General features: G+C 37.3%; 1 protein-coding gene across 4 annotated transcripts in view; it reads right to left on the reverse strand.

Annotated features, from left to right (window-relative positions):
* The window catches only part of PHKB (phosphorylase kinase regulatory subunit beta), a 66,842-nt gene that overhangs the window by 41,434 nt on the left and 5,032 nt on the right, over window positions 1-20,376 (reverse strand). For 2 of the 4 annotated variants that reach the window (XM_064723360.1, XM_064723362.1), the window contains 9 exons: window positions 18,724-18,741; window positions 16,423-16,512; window positions 15,403-15,541; window positions 14,662-14,761; window positions 12,857-12,964; window positions 10,896-10,976; window positions 8,243-8,358; window positions 2,699-2,762; window positions 21-116 (listed from right to left, as the gene is read on the reverse strand). In XM_064723360.1, the coding sequence (XP_064579430.1) occupies window positions 21-116; window positions 2,699-2,762; window positions 8,243-8,358; window positions 10,896-10,976; window positions 12,857-12,964; window positions 14,662-14,761; window positions 15,403-15,541; window positions 16,423-16,512; window positions 18,724-18,741 (812 nt within the window). The remainder of the gene's footprint in view (window positions 1-20; window positions 117-2,698; window positions 2,763-8,242; window positions 8,359-10,895; window positions 10,977-12,856; window positions 12,965-14,661; window positions 14,762-15,402; window positions 15,542-16,422; window positions 16,513-18,723; window positions 18,742-20,376) is intronic. The other 2 variants (XM_064723363.1, XM_064723364.1) reach the window with 1 other exon arrangement.

A 20,376-nucleotide genomic window follows, 5' to 3' on the forward strand; every position in this document is an offset into this window, starting at 1 on the left:
GAATTTCTTTAATGACTTACATGAGACCGTGACTCCCGGGGCAGCAGCGAGCACAGGGTCTGTCTGTTCCGGTTATGGGCATCGAAATCCACAAATATGACAGACCAAGAGCAGCCCTGGAACACAACATGGCAATTGTTTAGGCAAAGGGAAGAAGCTTGGTGCATCCTGCTGGAACGCTGCTCCTGTGTTTAATTTAGGTTATGTTGTCGTTGCTGAAAATTCTAATCAGAAAACACAGCACAACATCAAGCTGAAAATATTTTGATTTTTCAATATATTGAAGTATAGCCAAAATTAGATGGCTTTATCACTGATTAGTAATTATATGATTCATTCAAGCTGTTAACTCTTCTATTAATACTTGAAAAATGAGGCCTGTATTAAGGACAAACAAAAAAGAGTAGTTGTTCTTCCCTGTGAACACAGGAAATGTTCTAAACAGTGATGCTGCGTATTTCATTCCAAGTCAGTTAGAACACAAACAATTGGATATTCAGCACAGGTACTGCTTTGGAAAAGGACTCTCATAGCAAACAAAAATGGTCTGCTTTTCAGTTATTGTAAGGTTTGCATTATCAACATCTATTCCTTGGTAAAATTCACTTCCTAATAAAATCAGTAATTTTACACTGTATTTCTCTGTCAACTTCCTGATACTTCCTGAAGCACTAAAAAAAAATCCCCTGGCTGAGACAGAGTTTAAACAGAATCAATATAATTTAGAACTATTACCAGGAGGCAACTTCTTCTTCAGGTGTGTTAATGAATAGGTATCTTCATAAGTGCTGCAACTGATAATGAATCTCAGCCAATGTGAATTCATTCCTCAATGTGAATTCATTCCACTAATGGTCATAAATCCCAAAAATTCTCATAAATCCACCAAATTTCTCCTAAACAGCAGCCAGTTTTTTTGTATACTACTTTCCTAGGAAGACTGTTCCAGAGCCCACCATTCTAATTATTAAAAATTTCAATTTCCAGTGAAGTTTCTACATAAATACCTCACCACCCTTCTTTGTGTGCCAGTACCAACATCCACTAAGATGCTTCTCCAAAGGGTTTTATTCTTACTTATACTTTACTGCACTCTAATTATATATAGTTATCATAAAAATGCACAGCTTTTGCTTTACTAGGGTAAACAAAACCCCAATTTTTTCCACTGTCCCCATGGGAAACAATCTGTTTTCTCAGTCATTCTAGCAAGATACACACTGACTAGTCTGCAATAAGAATGTACACAAAAAAATCACATTGGCATTGATGGTTTTAACTTTCTTCTTAATCCAGATTCTGATTATTCACAATTCTCTAAACTCACCTACAACTCTGAACACAACCTGCCTCCACGTGCAGTTCCAAAGTCTGTGCTGCAGGGAAGGATCCTCTGGGGGTTCAGGAGCAGCCTCATCTGCATTCCCTAAACCCACAAGCACCTTGTTTGACAAATGAACTATTTTTCACTTCTTTAAAGACTGTAAACTTCTGGAGTAAGAATGCCCTACAGAGACTTGATTTATGAAAAAAAATAATTTAAAAAAATTGTTTTTGCCCAACCCAGTAGAGGGCACGCAGCTCATACACAAACAACTGTGGCCAGGTCAGGCTTCAATGTGCTGCTCTTGCTGTGAGCAGGGCTCCCCAGCAGTGATTTCTGCAGGCTGTACCTGTGCAGCTGCAGGGCCAAACAAATCTCTTGAGGGGCTCAAGGGGATTTCTCAAAGCCACTGGAACACAGCTGGAGCTAAGCACAAAGGCAAACTCTGCACAGACTGAAGGTCAAAATGGGTTCTGTTAATGCCAGCTAAAGATCTCAGAAATAAACTCTCAAAGCATTTAAATGGGTCTTGCTTCAGCAATTTATTCATCCTTTTCAGAATTCAGAAAAAAAATCTGAAAAAAACCTCAACAGCCACATTTACTGGTGCTTGAAACTATTGGGAAGGTAAAGATTATAGATAAATGTCATTTCTGAAAGAATAACAATGCATATACAGTGTGTGATCATTACTGAAGATCCTTACTGCTCCTAGTTCTGAACACCTGACATCAGCTTTTAGAATGCATGGCATCTCTCTCCCATGTATACATTTTCTAAACCATTAATTTGGAAGATTTTAGCTACAGACTACTGTATAACACCAAAGACAAAGGTGCACACAGAAGGGAAATCCACAGCAGATATAAAAGTCTCAGAAAAGGCTTGCTTCCCTAATTGATCCAAGCCATATAAAGGATGAGAAAAGACTTAATACATGTGCAACACACTGAAATTAAAAACAGGTTAAAAAGTGGGATTATATAAAAGCAGCTTGTTTAAAGTCTTGATCAAAAGGCACATGAAGGAAGCAGACAAAAGGAAGGTAATGCTTGAAGGGAGAAGTACATTCTAGGATCAGCAACAGATGCAGTTCTGAAGGAAAAAAACATTTTGGCAACAAAATTCTTTTTCAGACTAAGCTACAACCCCTTTAGAATTTTTCTAAGGAAAAATCTCAAGTGATTCTTGATAGAAAGGGCACTAATGATTTCATCAGATAAATTCTGTACCTGAAACAGCAGCAAGCAGTTTGCTGACTTTCTTTAAAGCTGGACTCTAACAAACTGTGCTAGACACTTCTAAATATCCTCTGATCTGCCTGGTAAATCATTATTGCTAACAACAAAGGAGGGAAACAAGCACTTCTATTACCTGATTTCCAAAGAGATTGAAACCATTAATTGCTTCTAAAGCTGCTTTTGCCAGTCCCACGGAGCTGAGGAGAAAGCAAAACAAAACCCAGAGGTATCACAATTCAAGCCCAGGCTGAAACTTCACACACTTGTACCTTTGAGTGCCAGGATCTTTTCTTGATTTGAATTTCATGCTTAACCTTTATGTTACTAAAATGATGATGCAGCAGATTTGGGGTTGGTTTGGTGGTAGGTTGGGTTTTTTCCTCTGAAGTACTACCCAGAATTTTTATTTGTCTTCAAATGTCAGAGACCATCTCATAAAAGAACTTCTGATCTCACCTTGCTATCAGACATTGGCATTATGCATTTCAAGGTCTTGCTAATAGCATAGAGACAGAGGATTTAATTCAGCACAATTTTTCAAACCAGCTCTCAAGCATTAAACTTTCAAAAAAACACTGGTTTCTAGCTGTCAATATAATAAAAGAGCTCATCAATCTGAACTCACAACAGAAGGATTTTCTGATGTCAACCATATAGTGACACATCTTTAATTTCACTTCATCACAAAGAAAACAGGACCCAGAAATTCCATCAACAATTCCACTCACATTTTAAGACATGGATTAAAATCACGAATACTTATATAATTAAAAAGATCAAATTATATATTAAAATTATTTATTAACCATTATGTAAATGCCACAAATAAAATACATTTTAACAAAGTTTTCAACATTTTCATTTAAAAAGTGTCATTTTCTATTTTCCTTGTAAGAATTATTAAAAAAAGTGATGGAGCATTCTTTTCCTTTCAATTTCACTTGTCTTTTTCTCAGTTTTTAAGATAACATAATTATAGATAAATATTCATATAATAAGCACTAACTACACACTTCTGTGTAAAAGGTGTTGTGACTGTATTGACAAACAACTTCATCATCCAGCCCCCCACCAAAAAATTGAAAACAATTAAATTGGCAGAAATCTGCAAACAGGGACTGCTTTAATCTTTATTTTTCTATACTCCATGCAGCACTCTGGGATGGCAGCAAACATTTCACCTTACTCTAAATAAACTGATTTTTACTATCTATTATTGTAAAATATGTAATTTCAAACGATTACAAACAAATTAATATTTTAAATATGGGGTCTAATTATGATTACACAGGAAATACTGAAAAGAATGAAAATAATTCAGTGCAGTTCCAGAATTTGGTTTTTTAAGTATTACTTTACCTGTGTTGGTTCTAAAATTAGAAATACTTTGTACTGATTTCACACTTTATCCTTTACAAACCCCCCTGTTCCTCTCTGACACTGCCAGGAATGATTCTCCTGGGCTCCAGTTCCAATTGCTCAACAAGAGAAGGCTGAAGCTGCCCAACCACAGCCTGCTCTGAGCAGCTGCCTCTGCCTGGTGCCTTCTGATGCTGAAAGCTTTGAGAGCTGCAGAATGAGATGAAGAAATAAACTGAACTCAGAAGAGCTGGGAATGTAATTATTTTTCTGGCTTTGTTTCATACCTAAAAAAAAAAAAAAGGTAATGGTTCTAAAAATTGCTTTATTCTAATTATCACCTAGCCATTGACCAAATAAATTGGCATGATGACTCAGAACAGAACTTTTCAGAGGAATTCAGTATTATCAAACTGCACATTCAGAAGGTAAAAATCAGAGAAATCTTGCACACTTGAGGTTGTATCACAGGTTAAAAATCTTGTATTTTCCTTTCAAGTAATAGTCCTAATATCAACATGATCTATTTTCAGAGTGAGAAAAAAATTTACTGATAAAAGGTAGAGAAGTAATAAATGCTCAGTTGGTATTCAGATAACATAAAACTACTCAACCTGTCTACAAAATAGGATGATACTGCTTGAATGACATTCAAGGCAAACATGCATTCCTTCCTTGAAATCATCTTGCTTTGCAGACTCAATCATTATTCTACAATAATTGTAGTAAAAAATTTAGTAATTTACTGTAATTTATCAGCATTTTTCTGCCTCTAGTTATTGAAAGCCCCTGGAAACTTCATTATTCTCACAATTACTTGCCAGTGACCATATAAACATCCCAACATTGTCAATCACTCTCTTCACCACACACACAAGTACTACTTAAATTATCAAAAGTTTTATTGGGTAAATGACAGGAGGAAGTCCTTTAAGAGAAAAAAGAAGTCTGTGAAGAGCCTTTGTATCAAGTGTGTCTTTACAAGAGTGAACAATCACAGCACAGCACTCTTCAGGACTGTGATCACACTTCACACTCATTTCATTGCTACTGATTAATGCCTTCCTGTTGGGAAAATTGCTAAAGAGGTTCTGTAATAAACATTATGCTTGTGTCTTTGTACAGAAAATACATTCCTCAGACTCTACAATTTAGTAACAAAAGAAATGGAGTGCCTTAACAGAATGGGTGAATGGCAAAATGTATTTTAATAAATGTGTTGCTTCTTCCACTCATTAAGCCACTCTGAATAGACCATACTGACCTGTGGGACTCTGCCTGGAGAAAAAGGAGATGGGCCCAAAGCAAAACCTCACCCAAACCCTCTTCAAACAGTCCTCTGAAAATGTCACAGCATGATGAAGTCATTGGCCAGAAGGGACATATGGAACTCCTCCAGCCCAACACACAACCTCACTTGAAGCCAATTTCTAACCAAGACCAGTTTAAGTAAACCCCAGCCTATACCAGACAAGTCTCACAAACCTCCAGGGATGGTGACTCTGCTTTCAGCATCCTGCTCTTTCCTTCTCTGTGCTTCAAATGAAAAGGTTTCTTCTTCATGTCCCCACTGAACCTCACCAGGTGCAATTCTCAGACCTTACTGGAGCTGCCAGTTATTTCAGTGTGTCAAGGATTATCAAGAGCAGCCTTGCAATCATAATGCCCCTGGGTAACATTTGACCTTGAGCCGTATTTAGGGCAGGGCAAGATGAAACAAACCTAGAGAAACCACTTCTAGCTTGCTAAAAGAGATTTACTAAACACACTTAAACAACATTCATAATTCTCATTACTTTTTAATTGTTGGATTCAACTCCTCAGTAAAATACCTAAGGGCAAACACTAAAATTTGCACATTTTTAGCAAATGTAAATCAAAATACACCTTCAAGTATATCCATCCTTAATCCTCCTCCTATTCAATTTCTTGCCTCTATCTGAATGCTGTGCATTTCAACTGGAACATCAAGCAGATGAGAAAAATAGGCAAACAAGAAAAAAGTTTCTACATCACTAATAATTTTGTAACTCTATAACCCAAAAAAGAACAAGGAGGGACAGCACTACAGCAATGTGCTATATAGCCCAGAGAAGAGCATGACTGAGGCCCTGCAGCTCCACATTTGGGACATGAGGATGCTGCACTTTGGTGATTTGCTGATTCTCAGGGTGCAGATGGGAGGTGTCAGAGGCACTTTGCACAGCTCCTCAGCAATGCCTGCACAGCAGCTGGATCAAAGAGCTACAGGATAAATTAATTTCTGTCAAGTTCAGCCGTATGGGAAGGGATCACACTACAATAAAAGCTGTTACAAATCTTGCCTTTGAACCAATAAAAGACATCAATTTGCATACATCAGTGCAGATGTGCTCCACAGAGTGTTCTGCTATTTATCATTTATCACAAGTGTTTGGAGCTGTACTAAGAGACTGTGAAGGCTTAAAATATCTGCATCTTTTAACATGGTCCATAATGTGCAGCTATTATTCACAGACTTCCAACTGTAAAATATCTTCTTTGAACAGAAAGCCTCTTTCAATAAAACACAAGAATTACCTACTTATTCTGAAAGCAAACACAGCCTGTAAGGAGATTTCCATCACAGAATTTAAGGGTCAGGAGTGCACCATCCTTAACACTGGCCCTGAAGAGAGCACTTTGGGGTCCATAATCACAGGAGACCCACATACAGCATTTGTGAGTAGACCTGATATTCATAATTGCTTCATCAATGTGAAACAAAAAGGGGTTTATAGCTCTCTTTGGTAGATACAATTGGAACATAAAGTATAAAGAGCATTTCAGTGTACACCGAGCTTTCCTCAATAATATCTAAAAACGCCTTTTGATGCATGTTGCCCTTCCATTTTTCCTGATTTATGAGAAGCAGGGAAATTGCCTACCAGCTTTCTACAGTGAAGCAGAGTATCCACATGTACACCAAGAATGATAAATAGAGGCAATACTTGTTTCTGATGACCAAAGTCTACTTCTTAGATTAGGACCAAGCTCTGGGCTTCCCCTTATGCCAGCTCAATGATCTGTTAGATTGGCCCAGTCCATCTCACTAAACTTTACCCTTAGAAAAACCAACCTATAAATGTCAGCCTAGATTAAGATAAAACAACATGCCCATTTCCATCTGTTTAAGAGATGCTCAGTTTTCCCTGAAGAAAATTCACATATTGAATAGCCAGAATGCTGCAAACAGGAGACACAGGAGTTTCAGTGTTCCTTTTGCACATTTCTACAAGGTGAGATCTGGAAAAAAGCATTTGTTTCTTTATGTAGTCTGGCATTTGACAATTTTACAGACACAGCAGGAGAAAAGAAAATCAGCAAAGTCATAAAGCAGATTATATAATGACTCAATTTTTTTTTTTTTTAGCTCTCATATTGATAAAAAGGTTCTATAAAAGCCCTGAAAAAAAGCCCTACATTAATAGTTTTGCTGCAAGGACATGTAAGTATATCTAAAGGTTAAAATATACATGCCTGCATGCGGGCTAAGAAAAATAATTCATTCTCAAATGACAAGACAGATTTCTTTGGCAATATTGAAGGCTGGAAGAAATGTGTATTCTTTACAAGCCCTTGATAATAAGGATGATCAATAATGTTTTCAAAATCCAAAGATATCCAAGCTATAGCCATTTTTATGATTATTAAAACCTCAGAAGTCAAAAGGTGAAGGAAACAATAGTAACACTGGAAGAATCAAGTTGTCAGATTACAGATTTGATCCTTCAAGGCAGAGAGCACATGAGTGATTCCACTGAGGTGAGCAGGACAGCTCCAGCATTAAAATGCTCCCAGGATTTCTCCCTGTCCCTGACAGGACTCAGAACTTGCAGCATCTGAAGAACCTGGAAAAGAGCTTGGCACCAGGCTGCTCTCCAGTGCACAGCATCTCCTTCCCACCACAGTGCAGAAGAGAAAATCTAACCTCATGATTCCACACCTTTTTAAAGCAGGATATTCCTAACCAGTTTTTTGAATATGATTCCAATCCCACTGCACATGCCTAAAGACCCTGAGCTGCTCTGAACACAAGTTTCAGAATTATATACATGCAGCTGCACATAATTACTGGAATTTGAATACTCAAATAGCTAAGCATCCATGTGGTTATTTCAGCATGCATATCATGATGAAATTATCCTCACATTTTCCCAAAATACATCCCTCAGTCTTTAGAGAACCTTAATCTAGTTCAAGCAGTATTTTCATGCATTATTATTTATAGCTTACCCATTATGAATTCTTGCCATTGATTTACTTGCCCTGGCTAACAGAGCAGCATTTGCTCACCCACCTTGAGTGCAGCTCTGGACAGCCATTGTTGTATTTGCTGCCTCTCTCCCAGACACCAAAGTCTGGCACACGATAGGCTCTCTCCACACAAAACACAAGGTTCTGGATAAAGGACACCTACAGGAAAGAAAAGTGACTGAAGGAAAATGAAAGCACATCTTTTCTATTTTTTTCCAAAAGATAAACTTGCTATTCCTTGTAACTGTTCTTTCCATCCTTTTCTGTCTCAGCTCAAAGGATGATGTTCTCAAGTTCAAATATTCTCCTTAAAACCAGTTTTTAATCACAATATGTTAAGAGCTGTCCCAACTGATGTGTGAATTTACACAGAAGTTGCAACAAAGGCAGGGATAAAAATGATTTCATATTCAAGACACATATTTGAAGAGCTCCAAAAAGCTCTTCAAGAAGGTGATATCCAAAAAGGTGATATTTTCAAAAAATTTATACTAACAACAAAACAAAATTAGAACACAGAAATCCTGGTGCTTTTTCTTAATTCATTTTAAGAGAATTGATATGCCAAAGTTTTATTAAATAAGCTCCAGATAATATATATTTATGCAGATTCAAACACACTCCTTTATAAACATAAATAAAACTCTAAACCAATTTATTATAATTAAAATCTTTTCTTGGACCAACACATTTCAACTGAATACCAAAGTACTGAAGGTATTTAGGATGTATTCAACTATGGCTGGGAACTTATTTCAACAGATAATTTTTCCTGATTTACACTGTTGAAAGAGACATTTGGAGTTGCTTGACTGTAGAAAAATGAAATTGAACATAAGTTTTATAGTTCACTTTAAAGAGTCCACAGATTGGAGCTTAGAGAAAATGTAACCACAAGCACAAGATTTACACTGGTTCACCTCCAAAGCAGGGATTTCATCCCCTTCTATCCAAATTATTCTAGGGGATTGTGGAAAAGAAAATACTGCAATGGCTGTAAGTAAAACTATACTGAGGAACTACAGAGAAGCATTCACTTTGTTTTTTTTTCAATGAGCTATGTAACAAAACCCCAATCTTTTACTGAAAGGTATTTGCCTCTATACCTTTGCTTTGCCTTTTTTCTCCATTTTTCTTTAAATTTTAAAAATTTACTACTTCAGATTTACTCTTTATATTTTTATATTTACTCTTTTAGCTCATATCAAAATTATAATTCTAGACACACTGGTCTCTCTTTATTTAATGTCTCTGCTAAAATGTCACTATGGGGTGACAATTGCCTGCACACTAGATCTGGTCACAGTTCCTGCTTCCAAGAAACCTCTGTCTCTCTTCAGCTGTGCCCAGCATATTCATCCCTGTAATTTAGCATTTGGTTGTATTACAATGAGCTTTCTCTGAATGAAGCCAAACACCCAAATATTAAGAGTGTGGTTTTTCCCATGCTCTATCAGTAACTGAAATTTCTATGAAGGAGCAAATAGCAGCACCTAGAATTAGCCACACAAACCCAACAGAAAGTGCAGGTCTGTGGTAAAAATTCTGAGTATGAATGTCCATAGTGCAGAGATTTAGAGGGGACAGTTGCTAGGATAAGGACATCCTGGCAAGGAAGAGGAGAATATCCACTGACTGGAGTCTATAAACATGCACTTCTTCTGCAGAATCTGTAATTAAATGCAAACATCTGGAGGATAACATAAATTATATATCAAGCTAATTAAATCCTTAATTATATACATTTGCCTCCTCACAGATATAAAGGCAGTTCAGAGGAAATAATATAGGCCTATCATATGATCTAAGAAAGAAAGAAGGCATGTTGCAAAATTTAGTTTTGTAATTATCTAAAAAAATAGATTACTGAAGATATATGTTATACAAAAATAATGCAAATTTACTATTAGTGGAAAAATCTTTCTTTTTAATAGTAGTACTGCAAGCACATTTAAGCTTTTTAAGGCAATACAGCAGCAACTATCAAACAGAGCAGATAAATTTAAACAAATCCAGATTAAGAAAATTGGAGAAAAGAAGAATTAAAGAAGTATGTACATCTGTGCTTTCTATTCCAGTTTCAAAACATAACCTCATTTTAGAGCAGGCCAGCAGGTTGTCCTGACATGACTTGTACTCAAGCCAAGGCTATTATTATCTTATTTACAGAGGAGTTAACACTCTCTAGAAACATCCCTTACTATGATATAAAATTCTTTTATTTTCAATTAAAGATACAGCAAAAATTCGTAACACCCATATTCATATTGTTTGAAGAAAGCCCTGCAGCTTCCCTGAAAATTAACCCCAGTATTTATTACACTGAATTTTCATTGGACAGGGTGAACAGACAGAGTTTGAAATCATGTGAAAAGTGAGAGCAATGTAAGTAGAATTTAATTGTCCTAACATGTTGGAACTCTGACCTTTTAATTCTTGACATTGCAGCTATCAGAAATAGCAGAGAACTATAAAACTTTCAATGTCATGTTATATTTACTCTTTGCACATCTAACACGGTTTTAGCTGTTATTTCACTATCCATTCATTCCATTACTTTTTCTGAGTTCCACTCAAAGCATAGAATACCTGCAGCATATTTTCAGAACAACTACTTTGCAGTTGGTAATGAAATAAAAGCCAGAAAAAACAGAAACAATTTGCAGCATGTTTTAGGACAGGAAATCAATTTGTACCTCATCTGTGTTGTAGATAATCTGCAGCCCCGAAGAGATCATCTCAACCAAATAGAGAAGAAATAATGACAAAGCATTGATCTGGAGCAATTAAACACAGAAAGGAAACTGTAATTAACTTTATGTTCATTGGAGTCATGTAAACAAAATAAACATGGAATAATTCACTAACAAAGATGGTCCCACTATAACACACTCCTGCTTCTAAAAAAGCCTGCATCTAATGATGTGCAAACAATCAATAGGAAAAGGTGGCACAAACAAGCCTCGTCCTCTAGAACCTCTGATGTTTTATGATTTTTAAATTTCAAACTGTGCTAGGAAAATGTTCTCCCTTAGGCACATGCTTTGACCCACAGGTAATCACTTTGTCCCAAGCTGTTTTCGTGTTTCCATACATGACAAGTCACTAGCCAGTGGGTTCCCAGAAAGGCAAGCAGCACACTGAACAGTGCACAGCACAGCCAGAATGCAAATCCTTCTGCCCTGGTGGCAATTTCGGCATTATCAGCTGACATGAGGAGATTACAACATTCAGATATGATCAGATATTGAAAAACTGTATTTTTTAGTAGCCATACACAGCATTTATTGTAAACAGTAATTACCTTCAGCAGCTGAACATCATCATGTCAACTCACTGAGGAATCAAAGGAAGCTGCTGGTTTGGTTTTTATTACAGAACTTTCCTATACTTGAGAATTTCTATAACTTCAATAGAGAAACTAAGTTTATCACAGGATGAGGTATAAAATAACAATCTCATTACATGAAATTTAAGGAAACCATCTAGAATAAAAAAGTGGACTCTTATCTGGAACACAGCAGATTAGAAATTTGGTCCAAATTCTAAAAATCTATAAATATTTAAAGACAATTGACTCCAGTGTCTTAATACAAACTGAAAAGTACCAAATACAGCAATAAGGGCTAGATAATATATTCAATGTTTCCCAGCTGAGCCCTCTCAGTTACTCTGTACTCTTGTCTCCACAGAGCTGAAAACCCTCTAATTCTTGAGGTATGCAGATGACAGATGGCAATGTGCATTCATGTTTATGGGAAGGGTTGAGCTGCCACAAAAAGCAGACTCTAAACTGTCATACAGTGCTCCCCAGGTCCCAGATTGTCTCCTCTCATAGATAAAACATGTGCCTTTTCATGAAATTTCCCACAGTCCAAAATGCTAACTTAGGATAACTCCATAAAGCATTTTCCCCAGAACATACAATTTCTGAATCCAACACATTCACTGTACAAACTATTTAAGTAATACTGTCACCATGAAATGAAATAATCATCAATGCACTGTGTCAGTTCTGAATAATTTCACTAGCAATTTCTGAGCTAAAAGTTGTGTGCAGACTTATGGAATGCAAAATAACAAGATCATGAAAGGAAAGGTGGGTCTGAAAGTAAAGAGAATGGGAAATAAAAGGAGTAAAGATTAAAACTCTGGAAAATGAGAGACAATAAAACAATCAGTTATGCAATTAGTCTGACTGGGAACCACTATGCAAAGCAGTGAACAATTCCTAACTGTTGTCAATGTACATTAAATGAATGAAAATTGCTCAAAATGATGGAAAATGAAACTGGGAATATTCACCGTAAGATTACTCTAAATCTTTCACTTTCCTGACTACAACATTCTTTTGCCAGGATTATTTATTGACAGCCATCTGTTGGTCTCAAAAAGAAGCAACTTTATAAACAACCAACAATCTACCTCTACAATCTCCCAGATATCTCAGTCCCTTCAGAGCACACCATTCAGTTATGTTTCAAAACATTCTGTCTTTTCCAGCAGAAGATGCAAAAGGAAACTGACTCACTTTTACCACACACAGCACACCTAACACAAATCTAACCAAACTGACACAGCTGCAGTATAGAAGAATGAAGACAATATTATTAAAAAATCAGCCCAACTTGGATTTACAACAACATGGATGTGTTACCTGAAGGTGTCCATACTCCTCATGGGAGAAGACCTCATCTCCAGTTTGTGCATTGAACACAGAATGCAGACATGCAGATGGTTTGGGGTCTTGTTTAAATTTCTGAACCTAAAGGTGAATGAAAGGCAAAACATAAAAGCAAAGGCAATAATTTCAGTATGTTTGGCAACCACAAATTCACCATATACCTTATTTAAATTATTATTACCATTGTTATTATTTCCAAACTAAAAAATTTTTTAACTTGACCACTTTGTAAACCTTATCATCAACAGTGTATTTTCAGAACAATTACTTTATAGCTGGTAATTAAATGAAACCAAGATAACTCCATAACTCTTTAAGTCACATTTTGCTCTCCAACAAATTTTAAAATTTTATAACCATCATTGCCAGTACCTGATCCACATTTCACAGTATTTTCAACACTGATGCCACCTTCAGAGGATTTTCTTCTCTACCAACAAAACACAGCACGTGCCTCAGAACAAGCAAACAAGTACTGTATTGGAGTCTGCTCCACAAATACACTAAATAGACTTCAGGTCATGACTCATATGTTCATTGGCAATAGAATGCAACATCTGCATTTTTGCTAAAAGCAGCAGGTTTTGCTTAAGTCATGTCTTGAACAAATAGAACTAAAAAATATCTTCCTCACACACAGTCTCTCAGAATAAAGTCCAGCTTGACTTCTGTCTGTTAGCTACCAGAAACTGTTTATTACTGCACTGTAGGAAGAGAAAAGCACCTGTAGTAAACAAGGCAAAAGCAGACAGGCAGTGTCCCAGCAGTGGGACACCTCTGGTAATTTAATGCTCATTATTCTTATCTGGCACTCCTCACCCCAGAACAAAAACTGCACATCAAAGAGAAAAACAACAGCTTAAATGTAACAAGACCAATTTAGGTCAAGATTATTTAAAGATATGAGACTCTCAAGAAGCAATCCAACACCCCAGAAAATCTATGTCAGCATAGATACAAGTGGCAATACAATACTTGCTCATTATTATTGTTACTGATACCCCATACCTGTGGATTTCCCATTTCAGATTGTGTGTTCAGCTGTGAGGGAACCTATGGACTTACACAAAAACTATTTCTAACAATACAGTTAAAAGTCAGTGACCTGAAACTTCAAATAACCACATGGAATATGTGTATCTAACTACTTCTAGATCTGCTGCTAACCAATATGCAAAATTTATCCACCACACCAAATTTTAATAAGAAGGCCTGAATATTCAGAGTATATTCACAAGAGAATTAAGGCCTGAATAAATCGACTGTGTTGCAACATAAGCAGACTACTCTGTTTCCTTACTCATTTTGGAAATGTGTGCCCTTCTGAAGTTATGTCATTAAGTAAAATAGTGCTGGAAAATGTCTGCTAAAGAAACCAAGCAAAAAATTAAAATGATCATCTAGGTAAGGAGAACAACTACAAACACAATAACCAAGATAACAGTGCAAAAAACCCTCTCCAGCCTTAACAAAACGTAGTTCCACATCTTTCCAATTAATCACTATAAAAAGACATAAAATCCCCCACAAGTACTAATGGTGTAATATTTGAATGGGACAAATAACTGCAAAATGAACACAAAGTAGTTTCAAGCGTACCCTGCACTTTCCTACCCAAAATGCTCACATGTACACCCTAAACTGATGCTGCCACAGCAATGAAGCAGCTGCTCTGTCAGGGGCACCCTAGCAGTGTGAATTTGCTGGGTATTTAGGCTTTGTTTCCCAGCTGAATGAACCCCTGGAGGGAGGCAAGGCTGTGCCCAGGGCAGTCTCACCTTATCGGCCTGGCGCATGTAGCAGTAGAGAATTCCCCTCATGCACTTGATGGCAGAGTGCTCCAGCTCGTGGGTCCTGCCCTTGTCATCATCAATGCGCCTGCACAGGGAGAGAACTCACAAACAAACTGCAAATGCACCACTGGGGGGAAAGGGAGACACTGGTGCTTGGGAATATTCAGTATTTAACTAACGCTGGTGCATAGTGGTGCCCTCACTCATATCTATGTATTTACAGCCCTAGCCATCCTTCCTCATTAATAAAACATTAATAAAAACAATAAAAGGGTTTTTGTCTGGCAACTTACACAAGCATTCCTCTTTCAAAATTTAAGAATTAAAAAAAAGTCCTTCTTGATATTATAACATCCAGTCCCTCGCAAGTAAATGATTCTCAGGACCAGCAACAAGGCTGCCAATGCCCTGAACTCCTGCTAGATTTAAAAGTATCCCCTGAGTACAATTTGCCAGAAGAAGCTCTATTTTTAGTAGCAGGCATTAATTCCACTGCAACAAATGCTGGCACCAATTACATTATATGAAAACATGTTTACTAACCTAAAGAAGAGTGACATTTTTAACCTAACACCTTCATAATATTTTTACTGAGATTTGGAAATGCACCATTCCCTATGGGTTTACAGATCTATTTTTGATAAAGCTTCATCTTTTAAAACTTTCCCAGGGAGCTGAATAAGAGAGGGGTAACCTGGCAGCGACATGAGGGTAGAAGTTATTCACCTGTAAGCAAGGGCCAGTGCCCAGGCACAGGCAGCACAGTAAAGGCTGTCATGGACTTTTGCCCTTTGGTTACTCCCAAAAGTCTTGGTAGGGAACAGACCTGTGGTTGGGCTTTGATAGACCAGCAACGTTGATTTCACTGGAAAAAGGAAAAATGAAAAAGATTGTTAACAACATTTATATTTCTTCCAGTTTCTAAACAGATTGTCAGGAACAGATCAAGGTGTAAACAACCTGTTAGAGCATGCGCAAGGCAAAATAAGGGAAAGGTAAGGAGAAACGCACACAAAACTTGTTATATTGTTTTTTCAGACAAATTAGACCTTTTTACACAAAAACCCAGCAGTATTCAAAACTATTTCTGTGACTGTTCTAGCACAACCCACTTTGTACAGAATTTCTACAAAGCGACCCAGTAACTTCCTTTCTATGAAAACAGAAGAAAAAAGTGACTACAGGATGTCAACTGCCCCCCAGTCAGTTAAATGCTTAAACTCTCCAGAAGTCTACATTCATAAAAATTACATTTTTACTCAGGCCTGATGATTGTATCAATATTTATATAAGTAGAGGGGAGTAAGCAAGGAGAAAGGACAACTACAATTATTTAACTCAGTGATATGAAAATAGATTAAGACAGGAATTTTCAGGTTGCCAAAACCAAAAATACATTATGGCACCATTAATAACAAAAAAGAACTGCCAGACTGTTCCAAGTACTACACAAAAGCTTTTGTCCATTTAAATTTTTCCTCAGCTGGACCTGGTCAATGCTACAATCCTAAGCTACCCCTTTATCCAAAATAATTCTAAATTCAATCTTACAGCTGAACTGGAATTTCAACAGACATTTTGATTTACAGAAAAAAAATGTAACTCAGCCCTTCTCTTTGCACCTTCCAAACTTCCATCAGAAGTTTAGGAAACTATCCTTAAGTAGGAATAATGTAGAGCTGATATTTATCATGCAAATATCAATTCTAACTCACATCTGGGTTAGTTCAAGCATTATTAACTTACCAATTCTATAGTAATGATTTAATTTGTCCCACAGAGTTTCCCCCTCTGGCTTTGGGAGGTTAATACATTTAAGTGGCTCATAAATTGAACCTAAAATAAGAAGAAAAAAGAATACCAAAATCAAGATCAGAATGAGTTTCATAGTTGTAATATTGCTAAAAATTACTGTGATAAGGCATTTCTTCATGTTTGTTATGCAAGAGCACAATTTATCAAATTTCAATTGAAACAAAACAGTTGTTATCTCTACAGTCTCAGAGAATTTTTTCTACATTACCTGTCTACACAAACCAGACCTCTACCTGTATCTCCAGTGTCTTGTAGATACTCAACTACAGCAAATACTACATAAGTGTAGAGTTAATTTTTGAAGACAACTACTAAATGTTGAGAATTTTCTATAAACATCTTCTTAGAATTTAAGTACATTACAGAGAAAATTCCAGAAGATATGTAGGAAAACAGAAGAGAGACAAAACCAGACCATATTCAATTCTTACTGCCCTACCACCTAAAATGGTGAAGGTGTCCAACGCCCTCAGTGTTTCACCTACCCCAACCCTGTTTGCACCCACCAGCCAGCCCAGCTGATGTCATGTCAGAACAGGGATTGGCTTGTTCCCACATGCTGCTAAAGCTCAAACAAGTTATTCAACAGATAAAGCCCTCAAGTCACCCATATTCCAGAGAAATCCAATGCTATCAAATCCCCATCTTTCATTCTCACTTTCATTCTCACTACTTCCCTATCTGCACCTGAAAAGTCACTTTTACTGAGAGCTGAAATGAGCTACCCATTCCAAATTATTGGGGTGAACCATTTCCAACTTCTGATTTCAGAGTAATCCTGCTCTCCCCCACAAATCATCAGGATTTATTCAGTGTTCTGGATGGCAGGATCCCACAAGAGCCATGTGCTAACAGAAGAATGAGAATTTCCCTTCCCAGCCTGCACGCTGCCCTTTGGGACAGCTCAGGGGATGCAGTGCCAGGGCAGCCCAGCCAGCCAAGCAGTTCTGGCAGGACACAGCGAGTGCTCCTTTTCACAGAGCCTCCCTGGCAATGCCAGCACCCTCCCAGGCATCACACTCGTGACTGTCCATGCACAGGACTCTCAGCCCAGGAAACAAAAAAACAAAATGAAGAAAAAGAAAAGTGTTCAAGAAACAAGCGGATGTGGGACTCAGTGCCCTGCCCAGTTGCCAAGATGGTGTTTGGTCAAATGTTGGAGTTGATGATCTCAGAGGTCCTTTCCAACCTAACTGGGATGTGTGCAGAATGGTGACAGAGCTTCATGAATCCAGTCCTTTGGGGGAGAATGAAAATGTCCAGCCATTCAAGAATGCAAACCTCACCCCAGGTTAGACTGCCTTGGCTTTGCCAGCACAGGAGAGAAAAAACCCCATCCCTCCCCAGGCAGGGCCCTGGGTGCCTGCTCTGCTTGGGGGTCCTGGTGATGCTTCCCAGCCCATCTGAGCTTCCCAGCCCTTCTGAGCTTCCCAACCCTTCTGAGCTGCCCAACCCATCTGAGCTTTCCAACCCATCTGAGCTTCCCAACCCATCCGAGCTTCCCAACCCATCCGAGCTTCCCAGCCCTTCTGAGCTGCCCCTCCAGCCTTTCCTCCCTGGGAGAGGTGAAATGAGAAATAAACACCTGCATGTGGGAAAGGGGCTGAGAGGGAAGCACAGAGAGCCCAGTGTATTTGAACTGCCTTAAAAAACAAAGGCAAAAGAAATAAGATTATTCTGTAATGGAAAAGAAAAACTTGTAACATATCACAGCTTTTGTATCTTCTATTAAAATAAATAACTAAATAAATAATGAACATTCTGAACCAGTTTAAATCCATTTTTGAAGCTATTTTGTTTTCTACTTCTTTTAGCCTATGAATCCCTGTCCATGAAATGATTAATAATTTATACAATTAATTACTGTTACACAATTAATTCTGTTATCTTGCAAAAGCACACAATACAGTGAGCTGCAGCAACTGTAATCTTGTACGGTGTTGGAGTGAAAGGATAGAATATACAAAAGAAAAAGTCTTCAATAAGTCAGTGCATAAAAAGCAGCAATTTTATGAGAAATTCACTCAAATTTTCAAAGGCAAAATAACGATTCTAACTCTTAGATTAGCTGACTGAACACCACATGCACATCCACCATTGTTTGTGTGTGAAACAGGTGCAGAATGTTCCCCTCCTGCAGGCTGCCCACCCCAGTGTGGCACCAGGACACACAGGCACACACACACAAGTCAAAAGGTCCTGAACTGAAATTGTTTTCATTTAAATACTCACCAGACAAACTGTGACCCTCTGTGGCCAACAGAGAAACAAAACAAAGGTGTCAAGAACAAAAAGCAATCATATTCTTCTATTTCAGAGCATTCAAAGATTTCAACTTAGTGCAGAAAGAAGATTAAACAGAACAGAAAGCATGAAAATGTCAAAATGTCACCACAAATTACATTATTCTAGATGTTTGAAACTTTAATACAAATACAGTAAAACAGTCAGAGTAGAGTGCTGATGGAACAGAAAGCTGAACAGAATTCAAAGTTTGAAAAACTGACAAAAATAGTTTTAAACTTTTGAGTATTCCCTAAAATTACTCTTACTATAAGGAGGAGAACTTGTTTAAATCAAAGTTTTTCACATATTCTTCATTAATTCCTTATTAGCATCTATACAGTTTATGTTTTGCTTGGGTGTCTACAGCATTCTCCTGGAGAAATCATGTGCTAAATTGCATTTCATTATTGCCACAACCTAATCAAAGCAAGGAACAGTCAGGACAAACACGAGGCTGCTCCTTCCTGGAGCTTTTGCAGAGAGCCCATAACAGAGGAAGCTATTTTAAGGATGGCTAAAAAAAGCCTGACTCCAGTCTCATCTAAAATCTATTTGAGTTCATCTCAGCAAGATAAAAACCTGTCATAGAAAGTTATTTTCAATTACATATTTAAAATCAATTTTCAAACTAAAGAAAAAAAAATTAAAGAGATGACACCAGTAAGACTGCAGCACTCTAAACATAACAGAGTGACATTTGCAAATGGGACCCTGGAGCTCTCACTTTGTACAGCAGCATTCAGAAGAAACAGAATGAGGACATTAATTTTAAATACTGTTTTTCATAAATACATCACTTTATTATAACCATACAGGGGGAGTTTTATTTTAGGCAAACAAGTAGGTATGCTAGGAGGAACACAAAAACCTGTTCTGTTGATTTACTATTTTGTCTGCTGTCTAGGGGTGTAACAACCCCATCCAACATTTAAATGGGTTATTTGGGAGTTCAGCTTTTCTTCCTACAAAGAATGAAGTGTGCCCATTTTTCCTTACACCACAAGTGCATTGCTGCAGGCAGTACCTACTTCAAAATCAGTAAAAAACTGATTAAAAATCCCAGTGTCACTTCCTGTGTTAATATAAATAATGTCTGATAAGAGAACACTCAAAGTCTTGACCCCAAGTCCAATTAAATCCCTGTTTGTCTTCAGACATTGCACTGACTAAATGCCTATATTCCTAATCTGAAGGAAAACTAACCCCCTTTCATTTCCCACCATTTACAGGTCCCAGAGTAATATGATTTCAATTCTCTTCAAGTTGAATAATCACTAAAAATATTAGAGATTCCTTTCAAAGTAATAGAGAACAGGAAGAAATTTCAATTCTATGTACAACCTCTGGATACTGAATAAACTGTGTCATCCTGATGCTACTTTCCCATCCACCTCATTTTCATTCCAGTTACACCTGAGATTAGCATTAACTGCTCTTCAGGGAAGAGATATGACCTGTCCAGATGTTTGGATTCAGAAGCTCTGGCCAAAATGACTTTAAAACAACTCTGTTCCAAATTTGTATATATGGAAGCTTTGGACAGACACACATCCTTGGAGATAGCAGTAATTGTGCATATTTAAGAAAAATAGGGATTAG

This window comes from Zonotrichia leucophrys, chromosome 11, assembly GCF_028769735.1.
Source record: "Zonotrichia leucophrys gambelii isolate GWCS_2022_RI chromosome 11, RI_Zleu_2.0, whole genome shotgun sequence".
Taxonomy (NCBI): domain Eukaryota; kingdom Metazoa; phylum Chordata; class Aves; order Passeriformes; family Passerellidae; genus Zonotrichia; species Zonotrichia leucophrys.